Here is a 19,116-nt window from a genome sequence, read left to right on the forward strand (position 1 = left end):
CCCACTTAGTCATTATATCCACATTACTGATGATTATTTATCAAAAATCTCATTGTGTAAATATTTTGTGAAAGCACCAATAGTCAACATTACAATATCGTTGTGGTACCGATATTGGAGGTATTTGGTCAAAAATATCGTGATATTTGATTTTCTCCATATCGCCCAGCCTTAGCCATGCAACACTAAGACTGTGCAGTATAAGTCATGGTCAATTTCTTTTACAGTTTATTTTTTAAAGGCATATTCCACTTATTTCACACATCATGTTCAGTATACGTGCCACAAAAGAAATCTATTTAGCCTGTAAAAACAGTTGTATAATGTCTTATTTATCTTGTGTTTTTTGACATTACAAAGGCGCAGAATGTCTTATCTATCCATTCACATACAGATATTAGGGCTGTACCGAATACCATTTTTTAAGCTCCGAAGCTTCGGTGCTCATCAACAGCGAATATTCAAGGCTGCTACAGTATAACCATACAGACCTCTACACACATCAGACTACTTGCTTGTAACTCAAGTTTTCTCCGTTCCTGGCTGAGATGGACAACATAGCGCTGCATAAATTAGCAGCAACTAGCGCCTTAATACCAACAAAACACCACAGTAAATCATTTCTGATCCAGGCAACCGGCAAAAAACTAGTTGTCTTATTTCACAATGCAGATGTATGTGCACAAGCACTGAAAAAGTGAGTTTTTCATGACCCATTTCATGTCCTATTTAATATTCTATCTTAATTATTACTGGTATGAATAATGGCCAGAACTACAAAAATAAAACAGAAATTTGCCATAAATCTTTCTTGAAACAAAAAGGCATTCATTCTTATGGCTGTTTTACATGCATAGAGTGTAATGTCATGAGACACACCCTACTTAGATAACTGAACCCAACAATGTGTTTGGCCTGCGGCTTTAAATGGATGGTATCACTGTACAGTCAATTCTTGTGCCATTTTTAACAGTTAAACTATGAGAAAACACGAGATAAACACATGGAAACTACGGCCAAAAGGCACAGAGCCTACATTGCTAGACTGTGAACTCATTTATGGTTTGACCCATAGAACAGTTAAAAAAAGAAATGCACTTGGAAAGCAAGACAATTCACCCTAGTTCTTAACTTTCTGTATACCTTGTATGTATTACAAATATCACATTTTTCTCCACTCATCCCACAACAATACCCATTTAACCATGTGTGGATTTAGGGTCACATTTATATCAATGGGTATTATAGGAGGCAGTTTGAGACAGGGCCTGTAGCTACCCTGCCTGGAAAAAATGTGTACTTTCTGGTGTTAACAGCTGGATTTAACTTTGCCCTTACCCAGCTTGACGTCACCGTCCAGCGTGAGAAGGATGTTGCCAGCCTTCAGGTCTCTGTGGATGATTTTATTGTCGTGGAGGTAGACGAGGGCCTGCAGAGTCTGCTTACACACCACCCGGATCTGAGGCTCTGTCAGGGGCCTCTCCAGTTCTACAGGGGATCACACAAACACATGCTCTGAATTCCTGACCGTGGAGTACACAAATGCGACCTAATCATGGATGGTAATATGGGCTAAGCCACATTCATTGCGTCGCTCAATAAAGAATGTAACGTGCAGGTGGCCTACACTGGTCTTTCGATGTCTTAAATTGGCCTTCTTCACTTTGTGAACAGTTTCCTTTTTCGACATTACAACCTGTATGCAAAGTAGAAATGCTGACTCACCAAGCATGACTGCATCCACAGCCCCTCCCCCACAGAACTCGATGAGGATCTGCCAACAAGGGGAAAAAAGGAGCAGTCAATCGTGTTTTTTTTTTTTAAACACTTTCAACATTTGTTTATGTATAATAGTGTGCATCAAACTGTCCTTTTTCAGGGTTTCTGCAGGTTTCACCAAGTCAAATGTAAGACCTTTTTAAAAGAACAACAAAATGCAGAGTCACCAAAGTACTTGCAAAGTAAATAAATGTATTAAAATTGAATAAAACATAAACAGCGAATTATAGACTAGCAAAAGAAAGAACTACAACACCACAGAATATAAAAATGACATTTCAATGAGCATTAGAGGAAGCATTACATGGACGTAGGAAAATGAAGACCTGTTTAAAACGACTTAAGAACTAAAACACAATACTTCAGCAAATGTAATACTTTTTAAGGCCTAAAATTTTGATTTTGAAATGCTAGACTTTTTTTTTAGTCTTTTTAAGACCCCGCGGAAACCCTGTTATTAAAGAATTTATTAGATATGACAGTGGATAGACGGTCACTGGAAAGGGGAGAGAGAGAGAGAGAGAAAGAAAGAGAGGGGATGACACACAGCAAAGGGCTGCAGGTCAGATTCAAAACCGGGCCTCTGCAAAGGACTCGGCCTACTGTCAGTGGCAAAACAAGCACTTTCAGTAGACGCAAACTGAAGGTGCACAATTGCCCATTAACTTTGCATTGCAGCTTGTTTCGCCTTTGCTCAATACTGGAGCAATTTCAAAGATTGTTGTTCCCATCAGTCACTTAGACACAAAAACATAGGAAAATAAGAGTCCACGTTGGAGTGTTCATTAATTAGAGATTAGCAACGACCTATGCAACACGTATTTCAAACAGAGGTGAGTGCAGTCCATTCAGGAGGCTGTAATGCTCCGATTGAACCCAGTGACCTTTCAAATCTATAGTGAGGGTCTGGAAGGTTCTCAAGTTCAGAGAGAAATGCTTGCCTCCGTGTATTTAGTCTGCTGGAACATGCATTGCATATACAAACAAAACTCAAAAAGGGACATCATCATGTACCCTAACTACTAACTATTTGACTAAGGCAATTTGAGAATCAACCTGCACCCACCCTGTTAGAACAAAACACTCTGTGCCCTTAAAGGCATTTAGGAGCTTTCAGTGTGGCTGTTAAGGTAAGAGGATTGGCCCCACACTGAGGAAAAGGTTTCACACAGCTGCTAGGTAGCTAACTAGCTAGCTCTATTGCCAGGCCGTATTCTAAACAGGATTAAAGTTTTAGGCAGTTTAAGGCAGTAGGTGAAGTAAATCATCTGGAGCATCTTTATTAAGCTTAGACATAAGGAGAACTATATAGCGCGATGCTGAATCACTCCTCGTCACTGAGATTTGGGGAAGGTTTCACATTGTCACACATTGAAGAAGAGGAAGTAAAGCCCTAATTCTGCAATTTTGTCACCATTGAGTAACTAATTGTGGTTGATACGTTGGTTAAGGCCCTAGTTTGTGTTTTAGGGTCAGCCTGCATTTAAAATGACAAGTGACAAAATCTTTTAAGAGCCTATTTACTAAAAAAACACTAACTTTAACTGTTTTACCAAGGTTCAATGGCATTCCATTATTCGGTTGAGCTTTTCAAGACTGTTCTACTTACAACAACAAAGCCCTTACAAGACGTACAATGCCTGAAGTCTCAGAACAGTCTTGGCTCTTCAACATGCACCCAGCTCTGGTGTTTCTATGTAGGCGTGTTGTTGTTTTAATGGCTCTGCTGTTGTACAATGGCCCCCACAGAGTGGCAGCGGGCAGAGAGGAACCATGGGCCAGGGCTGTGGCTTCCTCTCCCACTTGTTTATTTGACATACACACAAATGCATGGAGAAGTGTGTGTGTGCGCCCGCATATTTTCTAATCCATTCATGTGGCACAAAGGAGGAGGATGTGAGACTGTATATAATCTCACCTACATTTTTTTTAAAGGCCTCAAGGGATGAAAACATTAGTAACACTGCAGCCTAGAGCCTAGAAACTGTTGCTGTGCAACTGAAATTGTAGCGCAACAGCAAAAGGGGAAACAAACGTCGATGAGTGACACAATTTGGTATGCAGTTATACAGTAAGTCACCTTCCCAACCCTCCTGGGATTATGTTGAATAAAGCCTTTCATCTCCAGGCGGAAACATCCTGGACACTCTCTCCTCTTTGCGCAAACAGGTGACACACAGGCCAAGATAAAAATCGAGAGACAACCTCTATCAGGCTGTGGCCATTGTTCAGAGGACAATGGGGAGGAAAAGGGCCGAGCGCTCACTGAAATGCAATGAAATTAAACACGCAGGTAATCATTAACGTTTAGAATGACCTGGCTTTCTTTTTAGATGCTTGTGTATCGACTCACATGAGTCTTTGCCATGTGTATGTGGCAGAAAGTGTATGTGATAGAAAATGAAAACCCCTGATTACTGGGTTGGACCAACCTGTAATCGAACTCTGTCAGAGTTTCTCACACGCACAGTTTATCTATTCATGCACACTTCCCTCACGTTCAGGCCTTTGGTATAATTCTTATCTACTACTGACACAGCTTCGCTGCAGGGCCAATGTAAAATTCACTAAGGCACTCTATCTACACAACCAGTCAATAGTCACTGGGGCCTAGTCTCGCATTGCCAGACCTTCCTCCACGGCGCTGCGGAGGAGGGTCTGGCGTGTCCACACAGCATTCCGGGATGGGAGAAAAACGTGTTCTGGTTTATTGGCATTTCTTTAAACTAATCACAATCGTCTTGAGCGGTGCTAAGCGCCGGACGGAGCAACGCCGCCGCTGCAAAATAGCCTCAGGAAGGAACTTGTTTTGGTGGAACATGTGTACGTTCAAAAGTTGTTTTAGTCATGCAACAGAAAACTAGCTAGCTGTCTGGATTTACCCTGCAGAGATCTGAGGAGCAGTTAACCATAGTCCTCAGAAATCCACCAGAGTTTAGAATTAAAGCACAAAGAAAGAGGAAGGTGACGGACATCCGGCCAAAAAGAGTGACGGAGCAATCCCGGAAGTGGAACGTTGTGGATATAGACTAACTGGAGCCCAACACGGAGGCTGCATTCACACACACATTTGGGCAGTCATCAGACGCTCTGGCGAATACGCAGGTCTTCCCATTAATTTTGAACAGAGGTAGTGCGTTAAGGCTGCAGCGGTGGGGGCTGAAAAACCACGAAAAGACGGATTCAACGGATTCAACTTTTGGAGAAACTAAACAAAACATAAGCTCTTCACTGAATGAGTTAGGAATTTGTATAACAGCTCTTTCTCCATGAAATGAAGCTGCCTTCAAGTGCGGTTGGAAATGTCGAAATCTATTAAAGAACACAACATCACGTCACACAAATGGGCCATTTAAGTGACACAACCCTGCGGAAAATCGCCGGATGGCTATCTTTGGTCTGAACGCGCCCTGATGCTCCAATGGTGTGACACCTTAAGTTCGGACTTTGTGTTGCAAGAATTAGAAAAACTTGTGGTAGTTTTTCAACGATAACAGATTATATAGGACATGTTTTTGTTTGAAAAACTGGGCTACGGTGAAGAACGAAGGCATTTAGAAACAGGCTCAAATCAATAATAGATAGATTATAAACTGGTATAATGATTAACAGCTCTAAAAGCTGATCGTTTCTGCTGCTCATTTGAACCTTTGCCCCAAATGATAATAATACAGGGGTAAAAAAGGAACTTGCACACCGTATACTGCAAAAGCCTTGCAATAATAGTACAGCAGTGCAGGTTGAAGGCATAAGTACCATTGTGCGGGCCAACTCTGAGCCCATTTTGCAATTTGCCAATTACAACAACTGGAATACAGAGCTTACAAAAAGACGCAATGGTATTTCTTCTGGGATTTTCTAGAGCGGATTTGCTGTGTGGGGGAATTTACTTTTACTACAACATTCGCTCTTGGTTTTGTCCATGTTTTAGACTGCACAAGCTGCACTGCTCAAAACATTTATTGTATACTCCATCATAATATCAAGACTGGTGTAATTTGTGTTTCAGAAAAAATTGCATTGCTAAATCAAAGTGCCGTCTTAGGTCCATATGTTTCCCTGTTTGGGTGGTAATACAGAGGAAACACTGATGGCATTGTCTCTCCAGAGAGCTCTTCCCTCTACTCACCCAGAGTTTGCTCTCATAATAGAAAGCGTCGAGCAGTTTGACAATGTTTTGGTGGTCGCAGGAGGCCAGGATGTCAATCTCCACCATGTAATCCTCCAACTCCTCCTCGGTCTTTGTGTCGATAACTTTGGCTGCAGCTAGAATTCCCGTCTGTTTGTTTTGAGCCTGTAAGATGAGAATGTTATTAGCCTGTTGTTGTATGGCCAAAGGCAGCATGCAGTTATTGGCGTCACAGTCTTAAGTCTTGCTTTTCTTGTACTCTGGTGGTGATCTAGTTCAGAGAATGTGTTTTTGTTCTCATGTTACTGCTCAGGATGAACACACGTCATCTTAAAGACTTGCAGAAGGCCAAACTTGGTTTATGTTGGACTTTAGGTTGTCTCGACCTCAGACCTGCAACAAACACTTCACAACCATTAAGAGGATCTAAAAACAACAAATAAATCCTGTCTGTTTTGCTGTAGGCCTGAGTAAAGTTAGCAGAACGTGAGACATGTCTTGTTAAAGTGGAAATTTCTCCTGTTTGTTTTGGCTTCTCTGCAGGCAGGATGTGCTCAATGAAGTCGCCCCAGCGATATGGGATGCAGCCACTTCCTGATGACCTGCCAGTATTCCGTGGTCAGCCATATACGCCATTTAAAAAAAATTAACCCCCCCCCCCATAATCTACTCATCTGTACTAAAGCAGACAGCTTGTATTTCACTATGAATCAATAGAGTGTGTGGACTATCCCATTGATGCATCAGTGCAGTGGGGCATTACAATTGGTATGGCCCAAAGCCCAGACATACATAAGACTGCAATTTAGCATTTGTAGACTAAATCTCCTTCAGCGTGACTCTGGCATGCCACTGCCAGTAGGACAAACATGAACTGCTTCCATGGAATTACAATGATAAAATGATCTGTTTTGGTCCTTTTGTCCTTTCTTGAACAGTAGGTCCAGTCAATTGAGCCTTGCTGTTGGAATGCTGGGAAAATGGCAACCCGTGACTAAATCAGTGTGCGAGAAGATTAGGCTTAATTTAAGCATGATACAAAGTAACACCAAGTCCAACTATTTCAAAGTGTCCAAAAATAGCACTTGGCAACAAAGAGCAAAACAGAACATGTAAGCTGAATTCATTAGCCACAGACTTCCTGGTAGAGCCCTCCTGTGTGATAACATTTACTGTCAATCATGCAAATTAAGCTTTTGGCTCCAGCTATGCATTAGGGTCAACCCAAACAATGGTACTATATTAAAATGGTGACAAGGGGGTTGCTTTAACATTGGGTCAGCTTTCCGAAAAAGTATTTGGCTGGCTTGTTGGAGCTTCTAAAGATGAATCTAAAAGAACAGATATGGTATAAACATCATCCACCAGCATCATAAAAGTGCTCCTGTTTGGAAAATGTCACATTTCTGACTGCTCTAGCCATTGTTTATACCTGTAGTTATATGACAAAGATGATGTTAACTTTGGTGCCATCAAGTCAGTTTCCAGCAATGAATGATGTGATGACATGTAAACAAACTTCATAGGGAGAGGGATAGGAGTGTGAAGAGGGACCTCAGCAGTCATATTTGACATCTCTGCCACAGTGCTGGTGTATTGGTTGGAAAATGGTGGGTGGGTCAAAACAATACAAGACTGAGGTGACACTGTTGGTACCTGATACCTTGTGTCAAGCTTTAAAAAGAGGTACGGAGATGTTTACAGGACTTTTTGAAGTTTTGGTCCATTTTATGAAAACACAAGTCTGCCACAATATAGCAAAAAGGGGGAAAGCCACTGTCTACAAATAGCAGCTCTAAGGAGGCATTTCCTACCTTGAACACTTTGCCAAAGGCTCCATCTCCCAATTCACCGATTATGTCCCATACTTCCTCTGGATTTTCATCTCTGCGCACGTGTTCATACTGTTTCTTCTTCTTCTCAGATCCCAGCTTAAATATTTTACGGAAATTAAAAAATGACATGCTGAAACCCTGGTCATTCAATTCGCAAGTTGACAAAGGAATTCAACTTTAAAACGCCAAAGTAGTGTCGGTTTCCTTGAACAGTTCACTTCAGCATAAGTCTTTGAAAAATAACATGTGTCCCATTAGTTATTAATATCCGCTTGGTCTGCACAGAGTGTAACAGAGTGTAACGTAGCTTTCATAATAGTATGAAAACCTAGCCTAGCCCTTGACACTGTTTTGGCCAGTCCAGAGAATAGCTCTTTCTCTTTGGGTCATTGTAAACCCCGAAATAAATAGCTAACGGTTGACGTAGACGTGTCCTAGCATTGAATATCCGCCTAAACAAGAGTTTATTTTAATGCAAAGTAGTAAGTGAAGCTCGTCGTTGTTCCAACTCCTGACGACCCACTGGCCCGACAACCCTGTGCGGTTCTTTCTCAACCAAAAGAAAACAAATGATGAGCAAGGCGTCCTCCCAAATAGTTGTATTCCACAGAATAATTCATTAGTTTCCTTGAGGCTAAACGGGTACAGTTGGTCCGTACATTAACATTAGCTTAAATGGTAAAACAAAAGAGTCATCTTTCCCTTGGTGTGAGACGGGTTTAGTAATCTAGCGGATTTAGTGTCTATGCGCGTTCCCGGGTGCGCGCAGCTGCGGTTCTTTCTCTGTTCGTGCTCCTCGTGTTTGACAGTTGGCGGGGTAATTTCAGTCTTCTGCTGCCCTCGTCTGTATGGGAGACCAAGCACAAATGGTGCGGGGGATGTTTAAACCATTTACCATGATACTGTAGCATATTTGTATCAAGAAAAACAATCAGTCTGCTGTGTGTAACGTATCGGTTGTAGCGTTCTGCGTCAATCTGCCACCGTCACCTCAACAAACACTACAGTCAAGTTTCTTTGTGTCCCCCCTGAAACTACATGTCCCACACACCATTGCGAAACACGAACGCGCTGTACAAAAGTTAAGGACAGTAAAATAATACAACGCTTTTAAACATTGACATTTTTTTTTCATGTTATAATGCAACTGGGACCTTTCTGACAAGTGCATATATAATGTGCCACCGTAAATAACAAATAACGTTACGTTTTTAACATGCGTCACGTGACCAATACTTGGGTTTCTCTCAAGTACTCCACGGTAGCTAACGTTAGCTCAAAACACACATTCACTCCTTAGGCCGTTTCGGGGGGAAATAGGTTAATAATCTGCTTTTGCTTTCATGATGAAATGCAGGCAGCTACGGTGGATCCAGCGGAAGAGACCCCATCGATGTTGTGGGGGCTGGACCCGGTCTTTTCTGCCTTCGCCAGGCTGTACGTCAGAGACATCCTGCAGATGACAGAGTCCACACAGGTGCCAGGTAATATAATAACACCCATAGAAACACAAGTTGTTTGATTTACTGACTGTGTTGAACCTTCACAAGCAACATTACAGGTCTGAATGTTTGTGCCCAACAACTAACTGAACATGAAGAATAATATCCCTAAACTATAACCTAGCAACTTATAAATGAACGTCAGTCAGCCAGTTTAGCTAATTACTTTGTAAGTTCATAGCCAAGTGTATCAACATGTTTTAGGTGTTACATCCGGCATGTCGATACCTTATATGTTTACTGTTTTTGTTTTATTTCGTTTACCATTTTACATCAGTATCCTCACAGTGGGACTTATCACTTGTCACTTGTTATTAGGTTTAACTTAATGATCATTGACTACATATAGGTTTACCTTGGCCCTTGAAGATCGTTATACGGTAATAATTATAATTATTTTATACAGTGACTGATGCCTAATGTTGACAATAATATAATAGTTGATGCCAGGGCTGGGCAATATATCAATATAAATCGATATCATGATATGAGACAGATATCGTCTTAGATTTTGAATATCGTAATATGTCATAAGGGTTGTCTGTTCCTGCTGCATTACAGTAAAGTAACCAGACCCTTCTGTCAGTTCTATTATTTGCCCTTACCCACTTAGTCATTGTATCCACATTACTGATGATTATTTATCACAGATCTCATTGTGTACATATTTTGTGAAAGCAACAATTGTCAACCATACAATATCGTCGCAATATCCATATCGAGGTATTTGCTGTAAATACTGGTATATTTGATTTTCTCCATATTGTCCATCCATAGTTGATGCTTTATTATTTTTATCCACCCATGTCTCACAGGTATTTACTTCTACAACTCCCATCCGATCTATAAAGTTGATGTACTTGGGACAGTGGTATACAAGAGAGAAAGAGACGACTTCTTTTGTTATGGAGGTAGTCTTGCTGTGGCCCTGTGTGTAACAAAACATATTTTGTTTGCTGATATTTCAGTACATTTATTACATTAGCAAATACAGTATGTGTGTATGTACTGTATGTATCAGTTATGTATTGGTATCAATAATACATAAAATATTTTAGCAATGGTCTTGTGAATGCTGGGAGTCATTTTGGGACCCACACAGAAGAGTGATATTCTTGCATGTTATGGATAGAACATTGAGAAAGTCTCCATCTTTGACAATGCCTTGGTTTATGTTTATACATTTCACAAACCGACACACACTCTCCTGTTGTATAAAAGGCCTAAAAATAACTTTGACTTTCCAATCTCCTCTCAAGCAAAAACTGATTTTGAGTATCTTTCGTTCTGTTCACAGTGGACGACGGTACTGGTGTAATAAACTGCCTATGCTGGAAAAATGACCTGTTGAAAGAGGAGGCGAATCCTACTAAATGTGAGTTTGCATTTGTGTGAATCTCAGTTTTAGTGTGGTGGAATTTTCAGGAACACCATGTCATTGGTAAAACGAGACAAGGGGGGAATTTAGGTAACTCAGGTCACAGGTCAGGGGCCGAGAATATGTATTTGGCCATACTCCATCACTAAACCTGTCCTGTGTTCAAGTATGAATTTATGCATGTCTCTAGTAGAGTGTGGGGCAACAAGCGCACGTTAACACAGGCGCGCACCTACATAATAAGCTTTTTTAAATTTAAAATGTTCAATGCCTTATTGCGCTGATGTGACTGAGCCCAACCCGAACCCAAACATCATTTCTATTTCTATCTGTCTGAACCCGGCCCGGCCCGTAGTGTACCGCCGGGTCCCGACGGGCTCGGTTCGGGTATCCATCCTCTAGTCTGTAGAGATTAAGGGAGGCTAGCTAGCTGCATGATAAGGGAATGTTGTAATCTGGGGCCGTCTCCTTTGAATGTTGAGGGAAACTGGCTAGGAGACCCCACACACACCTTATCCTTTCACCCAGAGAGCGATAGACTGAACTTGCAAAACAACAAGATTTAGGTGAGCATTTGTGTTTGCGGCGCCTATGTTATAGCACTATTCATATCTTTATGTAACCCAAACTTGACGTCAGGCCTGTAACAATTATTACGTAAATAAATAAATTACGTCCAATCTGAGTTTTCTCTCGCACGACTATTTTGCAGCGGCTCTGTGCGGAATTTAGCACCGCCCGTGACGATTGTGATTGGTTTAAATCAATGCCATTAAACCAGAGCACGTTTTCCTCCCATCCCGAATGCTGTGTGGAGTAGCCAGAACCTCCTTCACAGGGCATTGGAGGAGGGTCTGGCAAAGCGAGACTATAAGGCGTATGACTGGTAATTTTTTTTTTAGATGTGCCAAATTGTAATTATAAGTGATTAGTGGTCGGACTATATATTTTTATTATTATTTCAATTGTTAGTTGTTGGCACTTGACCCTATACACAATTTGTGTTTGCATTTGATATAGTTGTAGTAGTATTTGATATAGTTGTGTTTGATATAGTTTGAAAAATATCTGTGCCTAACACATTGGAAATGCTAGAGCAGATAACAAAAAAATAAGATTCAAAAAGCTTAAAGACTAAACTTGCTGAAGAAGTCCAACTACAGTCATTAGATCTGAGAAAAATCTTTCAGCTACATTGAAAGCTTACAGTAGGTGGTACCCAAAACGGCTCGGGTGCTTCACCTAAACCTTATAATGGCAGGAAAAACCCTGCATTGTGTCATATCTTATGTTATTTTATCATCTCCAGCAGGGGGAAAACACAGCGATGGGGCTAAGGGAGGCTTCAACCCAGCCACTGAACTGGAGAAGCTGAGACAGGCCCAGCAGAGCCGCTGCCATCTGGAGATTGGAGAGCTGCTCCGAGTCAGAGGGCCGGTGAAGACGTCGAGGCAGCAGAGAGAAATCATGGCCTCCACTTACTGTGAGTGCAGAGCGCTGTCCTCTGTAGGCCACAGTGGCAGTTTGATATTGAAATTCACCGTCCACTTTTACTCATTTACTAGTCTGGATAAACAAAAGTTCATTTCCAGGATCATTGCCTGACATCACGCTGGATGTCCCTCTCCTTCCGCTCTCTGTGTGTTGCCGTTTTCAAAATCTGTTCCCTTCAGGAAACGAATTTCAAGCTAGCAATCTACATGCTGAAAACGGCAAGTTTTGAAGAAAATTAAGCCCGTTTCACACTGGCTGCGTCTCGTTTTTATTTTGGCTCCAATGTTAACAGGTTAGAGCTTACACACTGCCTGCATGACACGCACGTCTCAGGCGCGGCTCGAAAACGCATGCATGCTAGAAATAGGACTGACGCCTATATATAAATGTAATTTAAAAAAAAAAAAAATAAATACAGTGTTTCCTCTATGTTGATTTGACCGTGGCGGCCCCCCATGGCAACTTTTCTGCCCCCCACGGTATCAGAAATAGGGCTGCATTGTTAGAGTGCATGTCAGAGAATAGCGCGGACACACGAGGATAACTAGCCAGTTGAGATTGTGTGTGTACGTCCTTGAGAACTGTAAGTCGTATAGCTTATGTTGTCAGTTCATTTAAGCCTGGTCTTACAAATTTAAATTAAGTTAACTGGTGATTTTCGTTGTTTGTATTCTTCACCTGCGAGCTAAATTGCACGTGGCTGTTGATTCGATAGCGATTGTTGAAAGCCCTCGCCCACGTTTGTATTTTAGGCGCATTATTTACATGCTGAAGTAGTTACACTGCATTAAGATAATGTAATTAATAGTGGGTTTGGGGATGGTGCAGACCTGCCCCCACTGCAAAAAAAAAATCCTAAAGGAAACACTGAAATAATTATCGATTTTCAAATATTGCACCTGTCAATACAGAACAAAATATTCTGTAGCCTATATTGCCGTCAATACTGCCGACGTTGTCTGTAATCAAATCAGTATATATTTATGTTTAACATGAAGTATACTAGTGCATTTTATCAATGGGAAACATACATGTGTACAGACAAGGCTAGCAGCAGCAGTGCCGCGTCAGACACGTTTCTGGTTTGAAAAGACACAGAAAACGCCACGCAGCCGCCACGCAACTGACACGCAACAGAAACGCTCACGCAACGCAGCCAGTGTGAAACGGGCCTAGGATCTTGCAACAAGGCAAGCCTGCTTGGTTCTTTCGGGGAATGGTTGTAAAGATTTACAAAGAATATGTTTACAGCATTTACTCTCTAACTGAAACATTTTGGGAAAGATTGGTAGGATTGCTTTAGACGAAGTACACACGATGATAAACTGGTAAGAGCGAATGAGGTTTAACCATGTATCCAGCTAATTTAAATAGCTCACGTTACTGTATTGTGTGAACAGTTAGTGTGCAAATGTTCCACCAAAACAAGTTCCTTCCCGAGACTACTTTGCAGAGCCACCGTCACCGCGTCAGGAACTTAGTTAGGTTAGGTTCATTTTTTTTCCGATGATTGTGATTGGTTTAAAGAAATGCAAACAACCCGGAGTGTTTTTTTTTCTCCTGTCCCAGAATGTACTGTATGTGTGTCGAGCCAGACCTTACTCCACAGCGCTGTGGAGTAAGGTCTGGCAGTGCAAGTCTACTAATTTACCTACCAGCTATATTAGAATAAGACAACCAATGTCCAAGAATACCAACATTTAACCAGTGGTTCATTAGAAAGAACAAATCCTCCAACAAGAACGTGCATTAGCTCACATAATCCTCTCCACACACTCTTGAACATACTCGTGACATTCTTCATCCTAGCACTGCAGTCTCATTTTTTGATGGCCCTACATGTGTCTGTCTTTCTCACACACACACACACACACACACACACACACACACTCAACACCACCACACACAGCTCTTTTTTTTTATTTGAGAGTACACGCCATCCATATGCCCTGCCCATTCATCATGTGTGTATCTGTGTCCGTGTGTGTTCCCAGATAAAGTGAACGACCCGGTGATGGCGGTCCAGATAGCGTGGATGATGGAGGTTCCTCAGCTCTACAGACAGTGCTATGACAAACCCCCCCAGCTGCAGCCTACTGCAACAGGGTATAAACATCCATCGCTTAGTGTACCATTGCAGTAGATTACAACACTGTAGCCAGGTTTCCATCCAAATTGTTGTACATTTTAAACAAAGTCCCAGAAAACTGGAAAAAGACAATGCTTTATAATGCATTTCTATCCACTGAATATTAGCAGTTGGTGGGGTCTTAAAAAGTCTTAAAATGTCTATAATTTTAAAATCAACATTTTAGGCCTCAAAAAGTCTTAAATTGGCTGAAGAATTGTGTTCTAGGTCTTAAATCATTTTAAACAGGTCTAAATTATCTCATTGAAATGCTCCCGCGGCGCTTTACAATGTATTTTTTTTTTATTCCGTGGTGTTGTTGCTCTTTCTTTCTCTACTCCAAATATAATTCGCTGCATTACGACTACAAAATGAGACCAAATGCAATATATTGCAGCTGAGTGCAAGGCAGCGCGAGTCTCTTTCGGAACGGATTTTATTCTTCAGCTATGGGGAAGTGCAAGTTTAGCGATGTTTCCAGACTCTGACATGTACTTTTCTTGTTGTTTTTGAAGTCGTGATATAGGTCTCGAAATTAATTTATAATGGTCTTAAAAAGTCTTAAATTTGACTTGGTGAAACCTGCAGAAACCCTGAATTTGGAACCGGTTCTCGATGCCCGATCTTAACTATGACATAACATAATTAAATGAGAATCATAAAAGCTGGACGGTGGAAAACTATGTAGAAAACGTGATGGCATTATGGCATTTCTGTTTGTTTCATGTATTCATTGGAGGAAAGTTACAGTCTCCTCCTGGCGCCACACAGATTTGATGTCTTTGGCCCGCCGCTGCCAAATTATTTCCGCCGTTGATTCAGAATGTCACGAAGTCGCAATTTCACGACTCTGTCGTCTGCTCCGCTGAACTCAAACAAACGTTGAAGTGTTGCCCCTTAAAGTTTCACTGTGTTTGTTTGTACTACAAGATGTAGTGAAACATAGCAGGTAGCAGCAATTAAAAAATATGAAATATCACAAGATACATTGCAGTAAAGTACACTTCTTTACATTGAACCACAATGAAAGCAGGCTTTAATTTTCACATACATAGACAGGAAGAAAACCACAACTAAACAATGGAATGCATCCTAAGTAATTTATGAAATTAGAAAGTAATAGTAACAAGCTGTCACAGTGGAACCTGACTCAATGATTGTCTATTTGTATCTAAACATACAGTATATTTAAGCATTAGTGTAAACTGTATTAAGACCATATTGTTTGTCTGTTGTTCAGTGCCTCAGGCATCAGTTCCCTCAGCAAGGCGACGAATACCATCAAGGATTTCTTAAAGCAGACGTCGGTGAGCAGGTTCAGACCCTATGATGTCCAGGACCTCCTGCAGCCTCTCATCTCCAGCCAGCCTCAAACAGCATCAGCAGACCAGGTACACCCCAATAATAATACCAACACAACAACAAATTTCTTTTTGAAGATGTGTGCGGTGGTGGGATGAAATGAAAAATAAAACGTCAAGGCTGTACTTGAAATGTCCTTCTCAGGTGAGAATGAAGAAACGAATAAAGAAATATAGCAAGGATTGGATTTCTGTATTTCTACACTTTGGTTTTTCTTCTTCCCACAAAAATGGACAAGAAGTGCAATTAGGTTTGGGTACCTCTACATGTTGTAAGAATGGCCCCGGTTCCTAAACGACTGGTATCTACCTGACCAAATGATTTTGGTGCCTCATTTCGCTTCCAGTTAAATGCCTGCTCTGCCCTCTGAGGCTCCTGAAACAGACGATACCGGCAACAGAAGCATTGCGACACGTGACGCTAGTTAACAATACACATAGCAGCAGGTAGCGTTAGCCTACCGTTAGCTAGTACTTGGCTTAAAGACGGTTAAAATGCTGTAAGCTAAACTGTCAAACGTGTGGCTGTATTTTACTGGAAAGGATTCCAACACCGGGACGTCCAACAGTCTGCAGCTAAAGACACAGAGGAGAATAGCTGCACCATTGCCGGAATCTGAGATATCACAGAAACAACACCGACGTGACTGTGACGTGATCATTGTAAAGTACCCTTCTGCCATTTTGTTGTTTAACAGCAACTGACTGGGGAAGTAACTTATTGGTATTACATTTTAAATGTATCGGTTCAGTCACCGTTTAGGCACCAGCACCGTTTTATAAGTATCGTTTAGCACGGTATCAGAAAAAGATTTCCAACCCTAAGTGCAATTTCATAAAAAAAATATCTAAAACTGAAACAGAAGGCAACTAAAACTGTAATAGATGCCACATTTGTGTCCTTCTCTGCTTCTGTTTAATGCTTTATTCCATCTCCACATGCTAATATCCATATATTGACTGTAAAAAAAAACATTGTTAAAGATTGTGCCGTATCAAATATACCTTCATTTCAGCTCTGTTGTGTTATCATGCTTCTCTGTTGCTGTGAAGGAGCCTGTGGCGGGTCCATCTGCATGCCAGCAGCTCCGCCAGCTCCTGAAGGAGGCGCTGGAAATTTTACAGGACGAGGGCATTGTGTACCGCAAAGTCAAATCCCAGGACGAAGTCTATCACGTAAGAAACAGCAGAGATATCCTAAAGAAATTCTTCCCACTTCAGTAGGTTATTATTGTGAGGATTCATTATGCACGAGTCTGTTTGATGCTTATGTCCCTCACCAGGTGACTGCACATGACACAGATCTACGCATAGTCGTCAAAGACATTATCAGGGAGGACTCAAAGAGAGAGAAGTGTAGGTGCACTTATTCTTTTTTTGACTCTTAATTATTAATTAATGAAACACCCTTTAGATAGTTTTAGTTTGACTCACTGACAATTTACTTTGTGGCAATATGTTGAGTATAGCAGTCATTACTCTCGCATTGCCAGCCTTATCTCCACAGCGCTGTGGAGTAAGGTCTGGCTACACCACAGATACATTCTGGGATAGGAGAAAATAACGCTCTGTGTGATTGGTTCTTTAAACCAATCACAATTGTCTTGGGCGGCGCTAAGCTCCAGACACAGCGACGGTGGCTCCGCAAAGTAGTCTCGGGAAGGAACTTGTTTTGGACGCAGCAAAAGAAAGCGCCACATAAAAAATAAATAAAGTTAACTGTTCACACAATACAGCAACATGAGCTTTTTAAATTAGCTGGATACATGGTTAAACGTCAACAGAGTTTGAGAACGACAACCGACATCTTTGTCAGAATGTACTTCCGTTGATCCAGACTAAGCAGTAATTATCATTCAGTTAAAGAAACCAAGAATTAAACTTAAATCTGCTTATCAAATATCAAATTAGTACAATCACAACAACCACACCTACTTTATGTCACTAGCTAATCTCTTTAAATTGGGGCATCATTAAGATGCCTTTCTGTGATACTGCTTGTAAAATGGATTTCTCTTCATTCTTGCAAGATTTTTGTAAAAAAAAATAAATCCAATAAAAATGCTTAATAGCTGTTAGACGTAACGCCATAAATCCCAGTTTTGTAGTGTTGCTCTACCGTCTCCATATAACCTCGGTTCTCCTGGCCACATTACGTATACCTGTGTGTTGACACTTGCTTCCTCCTGTGCCTCTAGATGCAGAGAAGGGTTGCCACATCCTGCACATCCTGTCTGCAGTCAGGCAGCACTACAGCCTCAACGTGAGCAAAGAGGCACTGGAGCTGGTCCTCAAATCACTGGAGTGCAACAGTGACATCGTCAGCACCAGCGACAGCCATTACACTGTGTTTTAACTTGAGCCCAGTGGAGTCAGGAACCCAGTATTACTGTATATATACTCCGTGTAGAGTGGCTTATTGCTCCTAAAGTGAGCGTCCCATATGTTTACGTTTATTGTTTAAGTACAATCATGCCATTTGATTTCCTTTGTTCATCCTGACTAATACTGCTATAAGTGTGGCATTTGCCAATATCGGTTGAACTGCATATTTGTTTTTGTTGTTTTTTTTAAAGATTATTTTTATGGGAATTTCCGCCTTTAATGATAGGACAGCTCAGACATGAAAGGGGAGAGAGAGGGGGAAGACATGCAGGACACCGTCACAGGTCGGACTTGAACCCTGGACCTTCTGCGTCGAGGAATTAACCTCAATATGTGTGTGCCTGCTCTACCAACTGAGCTCACCGGCCACATATTTGTTGTTTTATTTTAAGTGAGTGTTCTAAGGTTAAATATTAAGTTAAAGATAAATGTGTGCCTTATATAATTAAGAAAATTGACATCAGGGAAGCTTTTAAGGCCACTGTGCACTGTTGTAAATATTTATGATAGTAGAAATGTTAAAATAAATAGGAAATAAATAACAGACCAGGCAACAGAGAATAGGCTCATGCATGACTGGATTAACCTTCTAGGGAGCCCTGGGGCAAAAATGAGCTCCTGGGTCCCCATTAAGCCCCCTTATTCTGACCTTATATCCAATTTGTATCTTTTCTTTAATAAACAAAACGTGATATCATGTTTTTCTCAAGACAGAAGAGCAACATATTTAACAGAAAATATTTCAAGAAGCAGCATCCCCCTCATCCACTTATCCACCCCTAAACCATGCCCATTTCATCCTTAATCTGAACTGATGCACCCACCCACCTGGCTGGCTAGAAAAACTACATAAGATAAACGTAAGAAAAATAGTGTTACATAATACTACTGGTAAATGCTATTGTTACCATCTCTGACACTATAATTAAATAAGCAGTAACAAGCACATCGTAATGCCAGTATGCAACATGCACCTATATGTCATATCCTTATGTGGTTTTTATAATGACTCCAATTTGATGCGTTACTCATGCCAAGTATGCCACATGATGTATCTCTAGCATAGATCTTTAGAGTTTTAGTTCAAACTATAGATCATGCTTCAAAAAGTTGGATCCTACATTT

At 41.1% G+C, this 19,116-nt stretch overlaps 2 protein-coding genes across 5 annotated transcripts in view; one reads left to right on the forward strand and one right to left on the reverse strand.

Moving 5' to 3' along the window:
* The window catches only part of slkb (STE20-like kinase b), a 30,920-nt gene extending 22,443 nt beyond the window's left edge, over positions 1 to 8,477 (reverse strand). For both annotated transcript variants that reach the window (XM_036000738.1, XM_031284650.2), the window contains exons 1-4: positions 7,723 to 8,477; positions 5,909 to 6,073; positions 1,726 to 1,774; positions 1,339 to 1,488 (exon numbers count right to left, since the gene is read on the reverse strand). In XM_036000738.1, coding sequence (XP_035856631.1) covers positions 1,339 to 1,488; positions 1,726 to 1,774; positions 5,909 to 6,073; positions 7,723 to 7,872 — 514 coding nt within the window. In that variant the 5' untranslated portion in view covers positions 7,873 to 8,477. The remainder of the gene's footprint in view (positions 1 to 1,338; positions 1,489 to 1,725; positions 1,775 to 5,908; positions 6,074 to 7,722) is intronic.
* A 13-nt stretch (positions 8,478 to 8,490) lies between these two features.
* stn1 (STN1 subunit of CST complex) lies at positions 8,491 to 18,089 on the forward strand. 3 transcript variants are annotated; one of them, XM_031284655.2, is made up of 10 exons: positions 8,491 to 8,612; positions 9,101 to 9,227; positions 10,061 to 10,156; positions 10,543 to 10,620; positions 11,933 to 12,106; positions 14,112 to 14,223; positions 15,486 to 15,636; positions 16,660 to 16,782; positions 16,890 to 16,962; positions 17,805 to 18,089. In XM_031284655.2, exons 1-10 carry the CDS (start codon positions 8,592 to 8,594, stop codon positions 17,960 to 17,962), a joined length of 1,113 nt encoding a protein of 370 aa, XP_031140515.1. In that variant the 5' UTR covers positions 8,491 to 8,591; the 3' UTR covers positions 17,963 to 18,089. The 3 variants fall into 3 exon arrangements, with proteins under 3 accessions (XP_031140515.1, XP_031140516.1, XP_031140517.1); XM_031284656.2 differs by lacking the exon at positions 8,491 to 8,612 and adding an exon at positions 8,794 to 8,929; XM_031284657.1 differs by lacking the exons at positions 8,491 to 8,612; positions 16,890 to 16,962 and adding an exon at positions 8,932 to 9,004.
* Positions 18,090 to 19,116: the final 1,027 nt, after the last annotated feature.

This window comes from Sander lucioperca, chromosome 4, assembly GCF_008315115.2.
Source record: "Sander lucioperca isolate FBNREF2018 chromosome 4, SLUC_FBN_1.2, whole genome shotgun sequence".
NCBI classification, from domain to species: domain Eukaryota; kingdom Metazoa; phylum Chordata; class Actinopteri; order Perciformes; family Percidae; genus Sander; species Sander lucioperca.

Excerpts from the sequence above, each read along its gene's own strand:
- stn1 (XM_031284655.2), top strand. The coding sequence starts at position 8,592 with ATGGGAGACCAAGCACAAATG. Across the intron at positions 8,613-9,100 it reads TGGGAGACCAAGCACAAATG|GCAGCTACGGTGGATCCAGC; the intron begins GTGCGGGGGATG and ends GATGAAATGCAG. Across the intron at positions 15,637-16,659 it reads AAACAGCATCAGCAGACCAG|GAGCCTGTGGCGGGTCCATC; the intron begins GTACACCCCAAT and ends GTTGCTGTGAAG.